The following is a 21,018-nucleotide window of genomic DNA, read 5'->3' on the forward strand; positions in this document are numbered from 1 at the left end:
ATACAATATATTGAGAAAGATGGAGAAAACAGCCCCGGAGACGGACTAACCAGGATGCCCAAAGGGTGCATTAAATGTGCTTACACTGCCACACAAACTATCATGAAATTTAACACCCAGATGTCAAACTCCTCCTTAATAAAAACACTCCATTATACCACCTGCAAGGACAACCAAGCCTCTATGTAAACTCTGCTTGATGTCACTGCCCCTCTTTACTATCATATGAAAACCACTGCCCCTACTCTACTATCATATGGTAACTTTAACCTCCTTTAGAATGACAAAGCAGTGCAACCATCAATCAATTCAACACAGTAAGGCAGTCACTCAGGATCTCATTATGATTGAAACGGATGGTGTTCTAGTAGAAGAACCTATTGAAGGTGACTGGTCAGACCACCTCATCACCCCCTTTTGTCATTACAATCCCTGAAATCACCCTGAAAATAGAAATTGAAACCGAAGTATATTGCTTTTTAGGTCATCTTTATTTCTAATATATTTTCGCTGCCATACTATGCAACTGTATGGACATCTCTTGTTGTAAAGCACTCTACTGTCTTGATGAATGTGGCTCATACTAAATGAAACTACCAATAAATAAATATACACATAAAACATCTCTCTAGAACTTGAACTCCGGATCAGTGCTTTAACATCCCTGCACTACAATCTGGAGTGTACCTTCCCACTCCTTGAGCATTAAAACCCCAAGGGCAGCACCAAAAATGAGTGTCTCTACATCGAATCAGACAAACACATTTTCAGGATAGATCATTTCATTCTCATGACCCATCCTTCCAGAACTCCCTTTCTTTGCCTCTTTCATACTAAAGACAATTTTCAGAAAGTTCTTGAAAGTTTGCAGAGAATTGTTTGCAACATGGACCGTGGGCCCTTTTGTGATGTACCCTGGCAGAATACACACTGTCCGCATTGACTGTTCCCAGCGTGGGATTCTGAAGATTTGGCACAGTCTGGCATCTGACTTTTATTTAAAAATAGGGAAACGTAAAATTACCGCTCAAACCAAGCCTGGCCCAATTTCATCAACATTAGTTGGATTTATCAAATGTGTAATGGGGGCATTGAAGGAGACTGAGCAAGTGGAACAACGCATTTCTAGTGCGACACTGGGTGCAGAGTCAGATTCTGCCTCTCCTGGGGAGTTGGTAGGTTAGGGGTTGCTTTGCTTGGCCCAAGTTACTGTACCCACACCAATCTCAGCCACCATCCCAGACACCATAGACATTACTTCTGTTGAGCTGAGCTCATCTCCAGGTCTGGATATTACCCTTCAGAGCCATAAGGGGCCGCCTGCAAAGCAGAAATGAGACAGGTGTCCAGAAGTTACACCCACCCCCACGGAGTTCTCCCCATTCCCTAATGTATCGGACTTGATTGCAAAAATGTTTCAATTGTTTAGAAGAACTTTGTTAGATAATGTCTGTGAAGCACTATGCAAACTGCTTGTCTCTCTACATTTCCGGCTGGGTTTAGTTGAAGAGCACTTAAAAGATCTTAAAATAAAAAGTGTGACTCCTCCCACTATAGCACCCAACGCATGTCAGCAAGGGGTAGGGCTTACCTCACAGAGTCTACCATCTCCCCCAGATCGTGGCCAATGTCCTCCAGGGACGAGTAAGCTATGTAACCCTTCGACAGTTATGACTACTGAGTATATTCAGCAGCTCAGATTCCAGTCTACTCAGCCTAAATTAGCCTTACCAAGCACACATGAGGGTTCCTCCGAGGTGAGTCCAGAGGAACGAGTTGCCCGTTAGTGGGCACAAGGCACGGAGACACACTCTGGTATAGGCCACCCACACAGCACACTTCCCTTGCAACAGTCACTAACGCAGCTAAACAGTCAGACAGGCATTCACAAGTAACAGCAGCGAAGGGAAGATCAATACAGAACCTGGATGTTAGGGGGGTGAATAATGGAGGTCCTGGTCGTCCCAGCCCTGATAGTATTGATCTTCCTTCAGCATGCTGCCCTTACGTGGTAATTATGGCAAATATACCGCCACTCTCAGGGGTTGCTGTAGAATAACCTATCTAATCATGAAATACAGTTTTACACTGGCTTCAGACCAGATCACTGTTCCCCCATATCAGTTGCAGACCACATTTTGATGACAGAGGGTGAGCTGGATTGGCCTTTAAAAAAACAACACCTGGGGGAGACTGCATCATTATACATTTTAGGCACCCCAAGGTTTGCAGGGAAAAATCTTACACAATACCACTTTCTCACTACTGACATAGGCTAACATAACTATTCTCTCCCTTCATTACTTATATAGACATCTGGTCCAGCACCATGTAGGCTCTGTTCTGTGACCCTTATCCCTCTCACTAACGGGCAACCAAGCTTTTTACCCAGTGCTCTCTAACAGGTACGAGCCCCTAAGTGATCTGCAGGACATAGACTGGCTCACAGAGTGCCTAGCACCACCTATGGTTTCTCCTGCACCCACCCAGGTTTCAGGCAGCAGCAGAACCCAGTCTGAGCCCCTAGTAACTGTAGAGAATCACCCCATGTCTGCCGCTCTCTAGGCAGCAGAAGTGCGCCGAGTAGGATTTCCATTCAGGCCTATTTAACCAGTTCCATGACTTACAAAGACCATACCGTTGTGTATGCTATTGTATCGTGAAACATAGCAAGGCTGAAGAACAAATGAACTGAACCGGATTGCCTTAAGATCAACAGCGCTATATATATACTTTGTATTCAAGAAACATGGCAGTTGACTCCCCTTCATATTGAAGGCTTTTTCTCTTTGTTTACACCAGCTACCCCATCCCTAGCTGGTAGATCAAAGGGTGGGCTACAGCTGTTGATCTCCAATCTGCTCCCCGTCACGAAGAAAAGATTTGACACAACCTCTCCTTACTATCACCTTGTGCGGTTTAAGTCCAAGGGGGAGCCTGAAGTGATCATGAATCTGATTCTACATGAGGGAATTTTGTTAGATCTCTGGATATCGACCTTTGCCAATTTCTTGTGCAGTCCAGAACTGTCTGCCCAATTATTGGGGTAGGGGATTTTAACATGCACATATGCCGTCTCAGCAAAGCAGGTATGTGGTTTCTTGAATGGGAATGGTGAGGGAACTTTGCATTTTCGACACTCCGAGTATGGGGAATGTTTGAATACTATGCCGCACATGTATGATTAGGCTATCTAGTTTTAGGTTTAAACCTATAATAACTGATAAAACCCCACCGAAAGGTAAATAGCCATCACGGTGTAAACAAATAAACACTGAAAAACACCTTTGCAACCACAAACTAAGTGTCATTCAATGAAAGGAAAAGATGAGTGAAAGAGACATTTTTATTTCTTCCTGAAGGGGCCAATACAATGTAACTTTATTATACATGGTAGCATGAAGAAAGATTGGGTTAACATTATTCTGCTTGAATTTTGTTGTTTAGGGATGTCACTAAAACATGGTCTCTTCTTCCTTCTGATTTTTTCAGTTTTGTGGTCTTTGGTCTAAAAATGCATTGTTTAGAAGCATGTTTTGGGTCTTATTTAGATATTTTATAAACCGTAGAGAATTGGGAAATATCAAAATCATATTTGATATTTTGAGCTACATTTGATTTCACCGATAGGTAAAATGGCTGGCTTCAGAAGAATCTTTCCTAATATGTACCATCACATTTACCCACAGACAGAGAATGGGTGAAATCCTTTGATACATCAGCCCCCTTTTCTAGTGAGTCAGTATTGATTGTAAGTGAATTGCCAAACATATTCCCTTCACTACATCTTGCATTGATTTAAACATTCAATGCAAGATGTAGTGAAGGGAATATGTGAAAAGAATGTGGTCACCAAGCATCTGAGATAGTGGTGAAAACATGACACCAGACATTTGGTAAACATGAAGTGCAGAGTCACTTGGAATGTTGCTGAAAAAAATTCCTACCAAGTTCAATAAAGATTGGAGTGATATTGTTTGTATTTGCAGTAATTCAGCTACGTATGTGAAAAATTTGTATGATGGACTGTCAAAATCGATATCTGAGCTGAAGTGCTTCCCTGTAAGAGATCCTTGTCACTTGCTAGCAGGTATGCAGAAAGCATCTTTACAATCTTCAGAGTTAATAAAGAATGCTATCGACATTGTAGTCCATTTTGGTGCAGTAAAAATGTATTTGGACCTCATATATCCTGTGCACACACTATCTATACCGATGCACTATCAGTGCAGAAAGCAAGCAATAATTAAAATTCAAACACTGTTTTTGTTGTTTTTAATGGCGCAAAAACGTGTAACCACTGATAACCACTGTTTTTTTAAGGTATTGAAAAAACTGAAAAAACCCCACCAGAATTTACCAAAAATAGAAACTGAAAACAGGAAAGCCTACGTATGATCTATTATTATTGGAAGAAACCAAGAGACCGGACTCCATGCAGAGACATACATTTGTGGGAGGGGGTCACCATTCCACAATTAACCATATCCTTGTCAGCACTAACCTTAACCAGAGAGTCACTAGCGTTAGAGTAAAACAAACAAAAGCTAGTGATTTTTACCTGTTGGTGCCATCCATTCCTTTACTAGCCAACCACAGTGAGGAACACAATATGATCTCAGGCATTGCCCAGTCAGACCAAATGGTGTATGCGGTTTCAAATTTTAAAAGACCATGAATAAAGAATGAACTTCAATAACGCAAGATCTTATCGACTTTTTTCTTGGGAAAACAACTGTTTGTTGTAAATCATTCTTACTGTGCATATGAACCAATAATGATGTATACATGCATTGAATACATGAAAGTGTGCTGGGCTGAGTTTGCTATATTGTATTCGAGTGACTGGAGAGTTTTTTCTGGTTTCTCTATTTGGGACCTAGGGGATTGTGTCTCAAGCCCTTTGCACCTTATTTCCATCTGATAGAACTACCAGGGATGTTAAGGCTGGCGTGGGTGTCTATGCTTTGATCCCAAACCTTGTGCGACAAATGGTGTATGCATTACATGGACCTGGAATTGACCCACAGTGTATACTAATGGCAGCTGGTGTCTCAAAAGCCCGATGAACTTGCCATCTGCTTGGCTGATGATTTGGACAGTGATAATCTAGTCCTATCATTTGAGCAAATCACTGTGGCCATTGCTTCCTTTTTGGTCCTCCCTGTAAAAATAGATCTTCTATGCAGACAAAATTGGTACAACCGTGATTGCACTCAGGTCTCCAAATTATTAAGATCTGCATTACATCCGGTTCCAAGATATCGCACCGTAATCAAGCAGCTGAGGAAGCTGTATAATGGGACTATACAACCCAGGAAGGAGAAGATGAGGGAAAAAGCATGGTTGAACTTGGGCCAGGCGGCCAAAACAAATGATTATCACTATTTTGGAGCATTGCAGAACACCCCTTTTTTAAAGTGCGATTCGAGTCCTGTGCTCACATCTTTGTTACCCACACAGGCTTGGGTTGCCCATTTTGAGAGGATTTTTGACCCAGTGCTGACTACTGAACCAAGGCCTTTAACACCTGCCCCAAACATCAATGCAAGAGTGCAATATTTATCACTATTGATCACTGCTGTACCCCCGATATTCACACTAGATGAAATCATAGGCGCTCTGCGCAAGTGTGAACAAGCATTTACAATGCAATGGTCTCGGCATTGTTAAAGTTAGAGCTATTGGCATTGCTCATGACATTATTTTTGTTTATGTTTTTGTCTTTAAAACATTTAAAGAAACGGGGAATGTACCTTAATTAAATTCGTATGGACTACACAGGATATTCCAACAAAACTTCGGATGTGACACATGTTGCTGTTCAGTGCATTTTATACCGTTTACAAAACAAGGGTTTCCAGCCCAGAAGACAGCAGTTTCAGATTTGTGTACACAATACAGTGAGTATTTGGAATATTAATCAACTACTTTACTGCGTGGATTAACCCTCACCTCACACTAACTGTCCAGCTACTCACACAGCTCTTGTACTGCGTGAAGCAGGAACCAGCAACAAATGTCTCAAAGGCCGAACACGTAAAAAGAAAGGGCAGCGCCTGACTATGCATTTGCACAGCCCCAATTTTTGAGAGACGAGTGAAGCGAGGGGTTGGCCTGAAGTTACACAGTGTATGTCAAACTTAGTTTTCACTGACGTTTTATAGGCTGCAGACTCAATCTGAAATTCTAATCCTTCTCATGAGACCACCAAAGCACAAAATGAGCAGATATAAATAATGTAAGATACAATGTGGACTTTTTTGTGTCTCGCCTATCCTCGTTGATTTTACAGAGGTCTGCCCATCGCCCCCCACGTGAGGCACACCAGTACCACTCTCATTACCTTTTAACTGGCACTGTGGTGCACTGGCCAATTCTCTGAAAACACTGCGTGAACCGGTGGGGGTGCACTGGGAAAAGGTGGAACAGCTTAAAATTCTTTCCAGGGGCTCCCTTTGGAAAACCGCTAGGCCGCCCAGACTACTAAACTTTCTCATCCTGTTGCCAACTCAGTCCGGAGTTGAACCTCAGTTACACGCACCGTAGGGACTTCCAGGCGCCCCTGCTTCTCCTTGCATACCACAGGACAGCAGCACAGAACGTGTCCCGTGGTTACGCTGCCCTCCCTGAGGCTCTCTGCCGGCCCTGCTCCCAGGGCAGCGCCATGTTGTGGTCCCCCAGCTCCCCCGGACTCACCTTGGCGATGGCCTTCCTGTAGCGGGTCACTGCCTGCTGGATGAGGCTGGAGACCTGTAGGTTGCCGTCCCCGCAGGGCACCACCACCCGGGTCCTCCCGAAGCACACGGTCACTTTCATGCTGCCGCTGGCCGGCACCGCTCCCCGGAGCAGCGCGGGGCCGGCTCAGCGCCGCCTCCAGCCACGGCTCAGCAGAGCTCTCACCCCGGGCACCGGCATGCGCGGCCACGAGGGAGCCGGAGCCACTCCAGGGATCAGGGGATTAGCACGAGTGCGCAGAGTAATAAGACACGGAGAAGGGATTTGAGTGGGATCAGCGCAAATAATGGGGGGGCGACGGGAGCGGGCGGAGACAGGCGACAGGGCTCCCCAGCATACTGAGGGGGTGGGAGACCGTGAGGAGGCGGCAGAGTGAGACATGGAGAGGGGAGGGTGCGCGGGGAGAGAGAAGGGAAAGGAGATTGAAGAGAAAAGAGGGAAGGCCAGGAAAGAGTGGAGAAAAGGAGAGAAGAGTAAGCGGACAAAACACGAGCGAGAGGAAGAGAAACGGATAAAGGAAGCAAGAACAGGAACCCGAAGAAAAATGGGAGAAGGTAAAATGAGGGGGAAAGAGGAACAGTGTGGGAGAAGGTAAAATGAGGGGGAAAGAGGAACAGCGAGAGAATGAGAGAAATGTAAAAATGTAGAGAAACGGAATGAGGCAGTAACAAGGATAACAAGTACTGGCAAAACTGTTGCCTTACCTGGCGAGAGCCATTAACACCGCCGCCTTTCTCCGAGGCGAAGCAGAAATGCCTCGGAGAAAGGCAGCGGCGGTTTCGAATTCGGGGGCGTGTTTTTCTTTTCTCTCCTCTTGCCATTGGCTGGAGGAGATAATGAGAAAAGTAGCAAAAAACACGCCCCCGAATCCGAAAAGGATGGGGCCTGTTCGGAGAGACAAACCTCTTCTCCAATGGCTGGCCAGCATTCAAGAGGCCAGCAAATGGAGAAGAGGGGAGAAGAGGGGCGGGTTCAAGCCCCTCTTCTCCAAGTCATTACATCTCGCGAGCGAGACTGCGCAAGCGCAGCCTTCGCTAGCCGAGACCTAAAAAGGAAAAGCCCCAGGGTTAGATGGGGTCCCATTGATGCCTTTTTAGGATTGGGAGAGCTCTGGGCACCACTATTTACCTGCATTTGTGATGCAGCAGCACAGGGTACTTTCCTTTCTTCCTGGACCAAATTGGTGATAGTACCTATATTGAAGAAAAGGGAAAAATAGATCCAAAATGCTACCATCCCATTTCCCTCCTGGATTCCTCTGCCGAACTCCTAGGAAGGGTTGTCCTGAGAAGACTTGAGGAATGGGCATGGGATAATTCAATTTTGTCCAAGGCCCAGTATGGATTCAGGAAGGGGCTTGGGACGTTGGAGCAGTGCTTGAATCTTGAACTCCTGATTGGGAAATACACTAGAGCAAAGATAGGATTGCTCCATATTTGCTTCACAGACCTCACAAGTGCATTTGATCTAGTTGATCACATGTTATTACGGCACACATGGCTCTCTTACCGGGTCCCGCAGAGATGGTTAGTCTTCATGCGCAGCTATATGAACATTTCTCTGCCAAGATAAGGATAGGCCCTGTTGGCAAACTATTGTTTTTTTATTTTTTAAATCGGGAGGGGTGTTTCCCAGGGGTGCGTATTGGCCCTCATTTTATTCTCTATTTCTAGATGGGGTTGATGTCAAGATGCGGTCCCTGAAGGCTGATGACCCAATTGTCACTAGCCATCTGCTACCCGTCCTTCTCTATACTCACGATGCAGTTCTTTTATCAAAGACTGCGGTTAGGCTGAGGAGATTAATGGGCTCCTTTGCAGATCTCAGGGACTCTAGAAAGTTGAAAATCAATAAGTCAAACACATTTTTAATGACCTGCAGGAAAACTCCCAAGGATGGAATACCATTTTATCTAAAAAGGTGTCCAGATAGCTACGGTTAAGTCATTTTGTTACTTAGGCTTGATGTTCTCTGCAAATGGTACTTGGGCCAACCATATTTACAACATTAGGCTCAAGATGAAAAGAGTTTGGGAAGGGGTGTTTGGATTTTCTAGCAAGCTTGGAAGCCGACCGACTAAAGCTCTATCAGTGGCAACTTATGGAGGAGGTGTGTGGAGCTACAGACTAGCAACTCCTTGCAGGTGGTGGAAAACAAAGTTTTAAGGAGCCTGCTCTACTCCTCTCACCAACCCCCCCCACACCCTCTCGGCTTCATTCCCCATTATGCATAGGGAAGTTGGGTTGAACCACTTGGACAATCTTCTTCTGATGCTCTTCATGGGCCGAACCTGAAACTGAACTCCCAAGGGCCATTATACAGGCCCGCCTAACCCTGGATTAACCTTTTAAAATAACATGGCTGTCTTTTATTAACAGTACTCTTAGATTGACCTTCAACTTCCCCAGACTTGAAGAACAGGTCAAAATCTTAATGTTAGAGAAGTCCGCAATGAAGGGTGCACTATTAAATGCAAGGGCAAGAAACAGAGCCATGGCCAATAGGGGGAAACATACGATAATAACATATATGGCCTATAACTATCCTATAGGCTTCCAACCCTAACTAACCTGGTTGACAAGTTAGCAACACCATTATGCCCTGACCAGATTACGAATGAGCACGGTACACTATCTTGTTTCTTTCTATAAAATAAATCAATGGGACTTAACAGCTACCCCGTGTGCATGTGACGGCAATACTAAACAATGCACTTTACCCTTTATGATTTTCTGTCGTTTTTATGCTGCTTTAAGGAAGACATTTTTAAAACCCCTATTTAATGTACACAACATCAAGGATCACTAAGCCGCAATGCACTTTGTGCATTGTGGAATCTCCAGCTTATTGTATTAGTATTGCCTCGATTATCTGTACAACAATTTGTATCAGAGAGAAGCAATGCTAAATAAATTTGTTTTTCATGAGTTTGGGCATCTCTTTAAAATCTTCTCTTTTTATGAATTGTTTAATGTATATAGCTCCTTATAGGGAAAGAATGTCTTAGACCCCAGGAATTTTTCAATTGTATAGTGTCGAGAGGGTTTGTTTTTATTTACTTATAGTTTATAAAAGTACAATATTTTATCTATTTTGTGCACTTTTATGGCCTATGCTAATAGTACCGAAATAAAGCTTTTTTGACTTGAACTATTAAAAATAGTGGTATAACTATTTTTCAAGCTTGCCCCATTCCGGAGATACAGTACTAGGCTTTTTAATCTGTACTCTGGTGTTCTGCATAAGACAGCTATGCCCATCACTGTGAAAATAGCTTTTAGGTGCTAGCCATTGGAAGGACATATTAATGTTAAAGTTCTACTTGTCTTACTTTTAAATACAATGCACCCTGGGTTGTTGGCTACATGGCCATCCTAGGAGTGACTTAATATTTAAATAGGAGTTTTTTACCCTTCAAAAAGGATTTATTTTGATAGGTTGCAGGGCGTGTTTTGCACTGTTATGGTCAGGTTACAGTGGTAGGCCTGAAGCTCTGTTTGCACTGCCTCTATAATGCATGGCACAAGAGGGACTGCAGTCCACTAATGGCATTTAACTTGCAGGCTCTATGTACATTTTGTACCATATACTCAGGACTTATAGGCAAGTTAACTATACCAATTAAGAGTATGCCAATTTGACCATGTTACAAGGGGGAGTAAACACACTTTACTACTGAATAACAAGGTTACCTTGCCAAGAGTTCTAAAGCCAGCAAAATATAGGGTCCAGAAAAAGTCGAATAATCCAGGGTGACCACTTAGAAAAATATGATTTGCTACGGTCATATCATAATGCAGGTCTCCATTATTTGACTATAAATCTACAATTTTCATGCCAGATTCTTTGGAAGATTGTGTAGAGAATTGTTAGAAATTGGGTTGTTGGTTAACTGGGTACAAGACCTGGTCCATCAACAGCCACAATCCTTTGCAGGGTGAACCACAAAAAGTCACTAACTGTCACTATACTGTGCTTAACTCTGGGTGGCTTAGCACAGAAAGCAATGAGGCTTAACTTCAAGACAATGCGTAAAGCACTTATGCAGCACAGAAACAGGTTGAAGCTACAGTGACGATTTCTACATTCAGACTAACTCGCAGAAATGCAAGTCAAAAATATCCAGCGGGATAAGGAAGAGGGCTATAGCCGAAGACAGCTCCATGAGTTCGGACACCCCATTGGCGAATGACTGCTGAAAAGGATTCTTGCAGCGGAGCCTTGTGGATCCCTGCTCCTCGTTTGTCAGGCTCCCACTCATTAGCAGAGCAGCATACTGCACTCATCCAGTCCACGCATTCCTCAGATATTGCCAAATAAGAGTACATGGCATTTTGACCCAATGGCACTAAAGTACGGCCGTGGGCATAGCTTGGTCAGTAAAACTGGGAGCAGGGGGAGTTTCAAATTTTCCATCCATTACGCTGGCATATCATCATATGAGAGAGAAGCAGTGCATAAAGTGGGCTTAAGGGCTTGTAGAAAGGAAAAAACATGCATATTGTGAGGGGTACTTAAAACACAGCATTTTGTAAAATAACCATGTTTTAAGACCTTCACAACAGACACAAGAGTGTGTGCGTATTTTTGTCCGAATGAGTATTTAAAAATTCCATGTGAAATTGGAAAGACACCTTATCATACCTGACTAAAAGCTGCTGCACCCAACTATTTATTAAGTAATACATTTATAAGGGAGGTGTAACACCCCGAACAACCCCCCTCGAAGCTATGCCCCCGAGTACGCCTATGCAAAATGTAAAAAGAGCACAATATGGTCCGAGATCTCACTAAAAAACCAAACAAAGGACCTTCTTTAAAATTATATTCTCAGGATACTCCATCACAAATGCTATGGATATCCTGTTTCCCATCTTATAAGTGCATTATAGCCAATTGTACTTGCAATACAGTGAACTGGATACCAGTCCAGCTTGTGATGGAATGTCTTGTCCACCAAGCTCTAAAAAAAGGCATAAAGTTGTTTGTGCAGTGGTTGCCTGGCCTCCAATGAAATACAGAGATTGGTCTGCAAACCTGTAGGGCTGGAGCACACAGATTCAAGTCTGGCACTGGCACATGGCAGACTCTGGAAAAGACCCTATCAAATGTTCTGGAAATCTCCAGGATTTCCAGCAACTGGAGCTGGCAACTTAATCTTCTCCATGCATCTATATGCCTTAAATATGATGAGGCAACAGATGATCATATCTCAGTGTCGGAATGGGAAAAAGGCTTGGATTGGTCGGTGCTAGCAGAAAAGCCATCTGTCAGAACAGAGGCTGCCCTAAAAAATGGGAACAAATCTAGAAGGGATGGAATGCACATAGGGGCCAGGTGTGCACCTCAATAACACATGTAAACAGATCATTCTGTGAGAGAGAGGTCGGAAGAGGAGACAAGGTGGAATAAAGGGGACAAGCACATGACAGCTATTTGTAAAGCACGAGAACAGACCATATTGTAAATCGAATGCTATCTTGTGGTAATATTTGCTGTGTGAAGTAACTGTGTATAGATGTAAACCAATAAAAAGAGTTTAAATAAAAATATATGATGAAGCAAAAGATACAAAGAAAGAAAAAGAAAATTCATCCATGTTGAGTATGGCTGGGTATAATTATCATTAGGTATCATTAAGTGTTATATTAATAAGCAATATACTTTACATTTATCTCGTTTGTGGCACACTGCACTTTAGCCCCTTGTATGATATTTTGGACTTCCCTTTTTCTTGGAGGTGTACATTTTCTCAGACTATTCCTGTTTGCTTTTTTCAACCTTCCAGCACACTGTTTGCACAGCATCTGATAGAGTTGTTTCCTTCTTTGTTTAAGGGTAGTGTGGGCAGAGAAAACAGGTAATGTGTCAGGTATATAGGAGTGGTGATAAATGTATCTATGGCATTAGGCCACAATTAAAACAGAATAGATCAAAAAGGTCCAACAACCAACAGGATCAGTTACATCCAGCTATTCCCACATGTAGCTGTGTCAGGCCTTTTCTACAGGTAGGGGGATAGCCGTGGTTACTGGACAGGTCTCCGAGTACCTGATGTTTTCAACTGGTGCGACAGGTATGTGTATATATTTGCACTGCCTACTAAATGGCACATTTCCATTTTTAGGCTGTGACTCTTCAAAGGTTCGGTGATCATGCAGGCAAGATTTACTGTAGGAGGTGATGTGGGTTTGGAACCTAGATACAATATGGCACAAAGTAGTAGTACTCTACAAAGATGGGCAGGCTAATCAGAGCCTATTGTTTAGAGCGTGAGGTCATTTAGTCCTCCTTGGTAGGGCATCGTACCATTTACCGAAACTTACTATGGGTTGGTTCAAACTGTCTCAGACAGTACATTATAGGGGCCAAATATAATACAATTATGTTTCTTTCTGAGTGAGTCTTCATTCTACTTTCTCAGTGGCACTAGAACAAGGAGTGAAACCCAACCATCAGATTTTCTGTGACACCAAAAAGCTGAACATTGCTTCTAGTTCATGTGACGTCTGGTATTCTACCAGGGGATTAAGGTCTGGTGGGTGGTTCTCCTTTTAGGAGATCTGCTAGGCAACTATTTGGTCGCATACACCGATGGTTGCCAAGGGAACCTGGAACAAGAAGATACCTTGTGTTTGGCACCCGAGGGTGTCAAGGCTTTTACAGGCTCAGACCAGTACTGCAGGCACCCTGTGGTCTTTGGTTATCTAGCAGAGGTTTGGCACCCACTAGAAAAAGGTACACATGGTTAGGATACCACCCGGACCACAAACCATGAATCTTGATGTTTAAATGGTGCAAGGATAGCTCCAAGTTCAGTGTGGCTATCCCCAAGCAATGCAACACCCCTCTGGTGTTTTAGGGTGAAAGAAGTGAGATGCATATTGTCTTTTAGGGGTTCAGCAGTAGTCTACAAAGGTCAACACAATACAAAACGTTAGCTCTCGAGCCTACTTCAGTCCACACATTCTTATTACTTGGTTACGAGGGCAATTGCCCGTTTTTAGGCTATACATATGGTACCCAATGGGACACATGTAATAAGAGACTTTTGTCATCTCCAGCGCACCCTTCGCACTCTGACGAAAATGCAGGTGTTGATTCTTGGGTGTTATCCATGCCATCTGGGCTGCAGATCCTCTTGGCTCCTGGCAGAAACTCTCCTGGAACAATCCATACTAATATGAGGCACTGACTTCAGAGAGTGAGTTAAATTGGTGGGAGGCCAAGGCCAGCTCAGAAAGTGTGTCACCCTGATATTTCATAACCCCAGCCAACCAACCAAAAAAAGGTTTTCTGTAGGCTTATTCCTAGTCTTACTAAGTTTGATGGAGGAGTAAACAACACAATAAAAATAAAGGCAACCCAGGCACTTCAGAAGGGGTTGTATCAATCTTTCAAGGCCACACTCCCTGTACAACACTGGGACCCGGGTGATCACTATCAAACTTCTAGGACCTGGATTTAAGGATGCACCTCAAGTAGGCAGTGTAGACTTGCCATTGCATGCCATCCTTGAATGTCTTTGGCGAGGTTAGACTTCTCATGAAGGAGATGATCACGGTCCATTCAATTTCATTCCTGGCCAGCTGACCCCTGGTTAGGTTCTTGCTCTTGGAATTGGTCCTCAACATAGGTGTCAAACAGTCAGCCTGGTGTTGGTCTTCCTCCGCTTCACTCATGCCAACTTCTCTCCCAACCAGGGTGTCCAAATGCTGGTTGTTTTTTGAGCAAGTGCCACAGCAGAGCCTTTTCTTCTGGTCCCAGGACTAGCCACAGCATCTATGGAAGCAGCAAGAGAGTTCCACTTATAATGTGGTATTTCTCAAATGCTGCATCAGGTCGTCCTTTCAATGCCCAAACATGTATGAAGTATTGTATCAAGAGGGTCAGTATCTTTTACAAACTGAAGGATCTCCATCTTCAAACTTCATCTCCTTATCGAACCACAGCAAGAAACGTTTTCATGGGTTTCCTATATGAGAAAGCAGAGAGCTTGGTCACTTGGATCTGTATTGGATCCTCAAGGCAGGTCCTGCTCTGCTCATCACAATCAACCTGGGTTTATCCAGTTATTGTTCATGGGGATAACTCTCTGCAGGATGTTTGTTCCAGCCTAGAAATGAGACAAGGGAGAAAACAATACGCCCTAGATGTCCAAAAGGTCAAAGAGGGCTGATTAAATGTCAGATTTTTAAAATAACTACTTTCTATGTAAACACTTTTTATTTAAATCCACTGAATGTACATTTCTAATATGTGAATATCCAAAACATCTGGATCTAGGAATTACACTTACGCCACTACATTGCATGGTCTACAAGGCGCAGGCCTCCATGGTTGCTCCAAAGATGCAATCACCTTACAGTAGTTCAGGGGTGATCCATCTTGTGCAACATACCCTGGGTCCTCAAAAATAACACCAGCCTTGTAGGACACAGTCTCCGTGCAAAGCACGTGTAATAGAGGAGTATACAAAAATGTGAAGTGATGGGGAGAATGCTTTATTTATTCCCAGCCATGTGGGTCCTGTGCTCAGTGTGACACCAGAACCAGGCTACACCCAACTGGTAAATGGCAAAAGCAGCCTTAGATTGCTTGTGTGGGTTGTGGTTCAGAGAGGCGCTGGCTTGCAATCTGGGCTGGACTTTTCCTATTGGAGAAGGAGCAAGACTGATTAGCATATGGCTGAGACTAATCTGAGGACGCATGGTAGAGAAAAAAAAGATGAACTGGTATGAGGGCCTGAGTAATTACCAGTGGATGTGATTAATTACAGCATCCCACCCATCAATTTCTTGCTTATTTGATGTGAAATGTGATCATACAGCAAACAGACAGTGAAATGCCCCATTTATAGGACACTCAACAGCTTTGAACAACTGGCACAGTAGGCACATTTCCCAGCTTTATGATACAAATACCTCTGAACCAACATATTAATTTAGAGGCCATTTACATGGCAAGGGTGCAGAAATCTCTCCTGATCATGGGTGAGGGCAGGGTCGGACTGGGGCAATAAATAGGCCCAGGCACCAAAATAAAAGCAGCCCCCTATTAGCCAAGCAGGGGCAGAAATATGGAAATGCCCCTGGGGCGCAAATGGGCATTTGCGCCCGCTTCGAGTGCCCCAGAAGACCCTTGCATGGCCCGTTCTATAATACCGATAGCTTTAGTGCACATAAAGCGCCAGCACTAACTTCAGAGGGTGTTCCCTTTGCCTCTGCGCCCGCGCTGTATTACTTATGTGGGCTCAGAGGCATAGAAGCCGTCAGCAGGCACACGGACAGGGCACCACCTAAAAGGTGGTGCACTGTCAGGTAGCCCCCTGATGACAGCCCTCTGGGAGGGGGTGAAGGGGGTCCCATGGACCCCCCAGACATACCCTTGCATCCGCGTGCAGTCACTCACTGCACCCACCTGCAAGGGGATCTCTAATCCCCATTAAAAGAGCAGCAGCTCTGTTTCCACATTAATGTGCTGGCCCCAGGGTAGTGCGAGTTTGCAGCTGCCCTGGGTAAGTGCATTAATGTAATAGAGTTCCCTTTTCCTGTTTGCACCCGGCGCACCTGTTTTAATTGGTCACAAACAGGGAAAGTGCGGCCTTTAGCTAATAGGGCTCCAGACAGGTGAAAAAAGTGTTAATTTCAGGGACATTGACCGGCAAAACAGGCCCACCTGGCTGCAACACTGGCTGACAACTACTAAAACAAAACCTGGCCCACGTGCTGTGTCCTGTCAGACCAGCCCATCGGGCAATGCCCGATTGCCATATAAGCCTGTCCGACCTTGGGTGGAGGTGAAATTTGAGACGTGCTGAGACCAGAAAGCAACTAAACATTGCAGAGGACTTTCATTGATTTGGAATATAATAAGGTTGCTGGGCACAAACCATACCTGGCTGGAAAACGTAGAAAAGAAGAATAGGATGGCAATGCCGTCAATGTAGGAGGAGGACCTCTGACCCAACAATAACAAACCTACAAGATAACTTAAGAGTTTATTTTTGATGCACTACTAATGGAAGTAACAAAGCCCAAAGTAGTTCCAGGAGGGTCAGCTTCATTACAGATTTTCAGGATAAACATTCCGATGCATTTGAGCTCCATTTGGATTTATACTGGACGTTTTCCCGGAAGAATGGGGTCTGGTTTTGGAGTGGTGGGGTTGATTTTGTCACTGGGGGCCGGTTTTGCAGCAGTGCTGTAATATCTGCCCCCGGTAACGAAAGCAGCAGTGGTTCACATCAGCACCCTCAGCTCCCTCACCACCCCAACCCCGGACCAGTGCGACTTATTTGCCAGGGCTGGTTTGCTTCCTCAGCCTGGCCGTGTTCATGTACATACCTGCACCTCATAAGGATATCCTAAAAATCCAGCATGGATTACCCTCTCCTCTAGATATACATCAGACACTTCTGCATTAGTGTGACAGCCTTGGTTTATGGAATGGTCTATCCTTAAGCCTTTGAGGTCAACAACTCTAAAGCACAGTGGGTTCCAAAGAAACAAAACATGAGAAACTGGGAGAAAAGCAAACAATACAGTCAGAACTCATTATCACCTCTCTGAGTAAAGTCATCTGGTACTCCTGGAGCTGCTGCTGGAAGCCCAGGTTTGGCCCCACGTAGGGCCTGACAGCCCTCACGGCTGATAGACAGTCCTCCCAACCAAGGTTTGTGATGGTCATGAGGTAAGCCACGAGAATGGTGGTGCTGCGGGAGACTCCTGCCAAGCTATAAAAGTAAGTTATAAATATTAGGAACAGCACAAATACTCAAGGGACAAAAGTAGATAAATGTGGAAATAGTACTGAGGCAAAAAATTGCATATGTAACAAATAAGAGTCACACTAGTTATGTGGGGTTAAGTATCCCCTAGGTGTATATTATTAGGAGCATGCAAGCAGGGTTAGATTGGGATCAAAAATAGATCCGGGCATTCTTACAAAAAAAAGTGGCCCACATTTGCGAATTGCGCCTTTTCGCAAAACACTGCTTCAGTGTTATAAGTATTATGAAAATCAGGAATTGGGTTCTCTAAAAGAGGCATGTTTTCTTAACTTCGTGGAGATAAAAAGATGCACATGTTGCCAGAACTCTTTGTGCACGGATCAGTTCACACTAGTGAACCACATCTTAATATAAGTGAGGCCACTTCTTCTTAGACGCCCTGCCCAATCTGAATACATTAATAGGCCACCCAGCGAAAGATCGGGAATGACACCTCCGCCCCATTGGTAAAACGGAGGTAATAGAGGCCCATCTGCCTCGGAAAGGCTGCTCGGTCCCCCAGTGGGCCACTGGTGGCATCTTAGCAGCATAGACACCGGTGGCGGCCAGTGCATTATGGAAGTGGTGAGGCTCCAGCACTCCGCCTCGAGCCTTTGCTATACGCTGAGGAAGACATTTACTTCACACACAAACAGACATGCATACATACATACACACACAGTTTCAGGCATGCACACAAATGCATTCATACATACACACACATGCAATCTCCAGCAAACAGAAAAACAAGCACACTTAAACTTAAATTCAGAAAAACTTACCTGAGGCAGGCCCACACTTGCTGGCACTCCCATCCCTCTGCAGCAGCCAGAGGCAGACCCACGAGCTTCCACCCAAATGGGAGCTGGAATAGTGTTGAAGGTACCAAGGTAGACCTTTTTCTCTATTCCATATTTTCATTGGGCAAGAGGGCATGTGATTGGCAAGCTCTAAAGCTCCCATTATCTGACATGCGGCCCTCTGTAACAATAGTGCAGCATGTCAGAGAGGCTTTATGTATGCGTTAGGCTAGACTATTACAGCTCCCACCTGACAAGTGCAAAACATGTAGTGGAGCCCTCCTCTGCTGTCAAACTTACATTAAAGCATTTAGATGCAAACAAACAGTCTGTGCCCCACTAGGGCGTAGAAGCGTCGCCCCACTGCTTTCTCGCAGTGTGAGGAGCAGAAACATAACATGGTAATAACTTCCCGTTATTATCGTTTGATGTTTAGCTGCAGGCGGGAGGGTGGGGCTGCTCTGCGAGCAGTGGAGGAGTGGTGTGCCCACTCCTGAGGGTGCAATGACTGTTTGGTCGGCCCTCTGGGGCCTCCCAAACCAGTCATGCACACTCTGTCCTTCCTCCATGTAGGCTGCGATGCAGCCTGCATGGAGAACATGGCCTCACCATAAGCCCCTCCCTGGCTGGGCGGTGTCCCCACCAATAACAGCACTGGCATTGCAACGTTGTGATTGGCTTAGGGGAGGGAGGCTGCCTACATCCTGTTCCTGCCGGAGGCAGGAGAGCAGGAGCCGAGAAGATGCGGGACCTGGCTGACGTACAGGTACGTTATTTATTTATTATTAAATTAAACCCCTACTCAGCCCCATGCCCCCACCCGCGATTGATGCCGGCCGCGACTGCCCCAAGGAGCAGTCGCTGCTGACAGACACAGCCTAAACCTGCCACCATGCTGGCCAAAACAGTAGCCCACAGCTGCAACTCCCATACCCGCCCCTCGCCCACTGCTTGAATGCCCGCCTTACCATGAATCCGACCCTTATAGCAAGTCACTCAGAAGTTGTGTCACCATATAGAGGAACAAAGTCAGAGGTCAGACCCCTTCAAAAGCAAGCTCACTATAAATATGTGATTATTTGAGCACTGCATGTTCCGCATAATTCTGGGTTTACTGTACTTAAACATATACTTTACTATCTGCTCCATACATTACAGATTTCATTTAAAAAAAATGCTATCTCTCACAGATCTAAGGTTACTCTAAAAAATGTTGCATGGTATAGCACAGTGGAACAATAAGTACAACTTAACTAGTCACCTTTTAGTTGTGCATTGCTGTACTCCTGTATTAAATGGATACTATTGGAGTGAAACGTTTCTCAGAATTACCTTCTCTAGCTGATGGACTGAGGATGGACTTTTTTGCTTCATGACAATTTAATTGTAATTTGAAAAAGCTGCAAATAATAACTCCACCTTTGTCGTGAAACTGTTTTACTGATTTACGTTTTCAAATTCTGGTTACATCAGAAACATGGGCAAAACAGATATTTTCTGACAACATTCAGGGTACAGAAATTATCTGAAGAATGTTACTTCTTTATAAGGTCGGCTGTCTTGAATCTCACAGTGGTCGTTGATCGCTTGGATTTCCTAGCGAGGCCCTCAAAATGTGAATATGTAGTGCACAATATATACATCTCTCTGCAGGGCCATTCTGAACAGCAAGAGGTGCCTTTAGATGCTCATAGTGTGGACACCGCGTAAAATTAGAACCCAATACCAGTTCTAAAACAGCTGGAATACGCAGAATAAAAGAAGCCGATGCTCATGTAATATTTTTTTCCACTGAAATCAACATTGTATATTTTTCACCAGCTGTGTGGCTCTTAGAGTTCAAAGGGACAGTGTTAACATAAAAGTGTTTATGCCCTTCCATGCAAAACAAAATCATTAGTTGAAGGTGAATAACAGTGTCAGTAGGGTCTTGAATGTTCATACTCCTCTCTCACAAGAAGCCCTTTTACTTGGCATCGGGATCCCGTTTGTATCTTGGAGTTTTAAAAAGACAAAAGGCGCAACAACATGTTCTCAGGATTTGGCACAGTGCTGCATAATTTGCATTTGTTTCCCCATGCTTTGGTCAGTCTTGCCACAGGAACTAGTCCACTTTTGGCGCTTATCCCAGTGTCCCTCTTTATAACATCAAGGGACTTCTTTGTGAGACAAAATGTCTTTCAACCTATGACAAGGGATATTTATGCACTGTAAAGCATAGGGGCTTCGCCTTCCTCTCCTCCCCCATATCTTCAATAACTGGGCTCTTGCTCCCCCTGGTGCAAGGGTTCTGGTAGGGTATATGTGGAATCTGAACTACGTTGCCCAAAAATATATATCGCTACCAGTCTCTCTCCTACTAAGAAAAAAGTGTGACACAGCTCCGGGGGATCAAAAGTAGGCTTTAATGTTGTAAAAGCGCTGGCAATAGAAGGGTCCCTGAAACGCTAGGCAGACGCGTTTCAGCCAAAGATTGGATTTCCTCAGTGCCCATTCCAGTATCCTCGATGTTCCAGGGAGAGTGTTTCTCAGTTGTTTTAAAAGTGATCACACCCCATCACGTGATCACTAGCTCCTCCTATGCCTCACAACTGCAAGGCACCTTGCGCTATTCCTGCTGCTGCACTGCATTCTGGGCGCTGGAGTCCACCTTTAGAGCCCAATACAGTGACGGGACTTCTAATCCATCACGTGATGCCTCCAAACACA

The 21,018-nt window shown here is 44.5% G+C and overlaps 1 protein-coding gene across 2 annotated transcripts in view; it reads right to left on the reverse strand.

Annotated features, from left to right (window-relative positions):
* Nucleotides 1-21,018, reverse strand: part of LOC146776484 (dual specificity protein phosphatase 22-A-like) — a 230,473-nt gene that overhangs the window by 23,911 nt on the left and 185,544 nt on the right. For both annotated transcript variants that reach the window (XM_085637606.1, XM_085637605.1), the window contains exon 6: nucleotides 17,302-17,473. In XM_085637606.1, coding sequence (XP_085493732.1) covers nucleotides 17,302-17,473 — 172 coding nt within the window. The remainder of the gene's footprint in view (nucleotides 1-17,301; nucleotides 17,474-21,018) is intronic.

The sequence above is a fragment of the Triturus cristatus genome, chromosome 12 (assembly GCF_964204655.1).
Source record: "Triturus cristatus chromosome 12, aTriCri1.1, whole genome shotgun sequence".
NCBI lineage: Eukaryota > Metazoa > Chordata > Amphibia > Caudata > Salamandridae > Triturus > Triturus cristatus.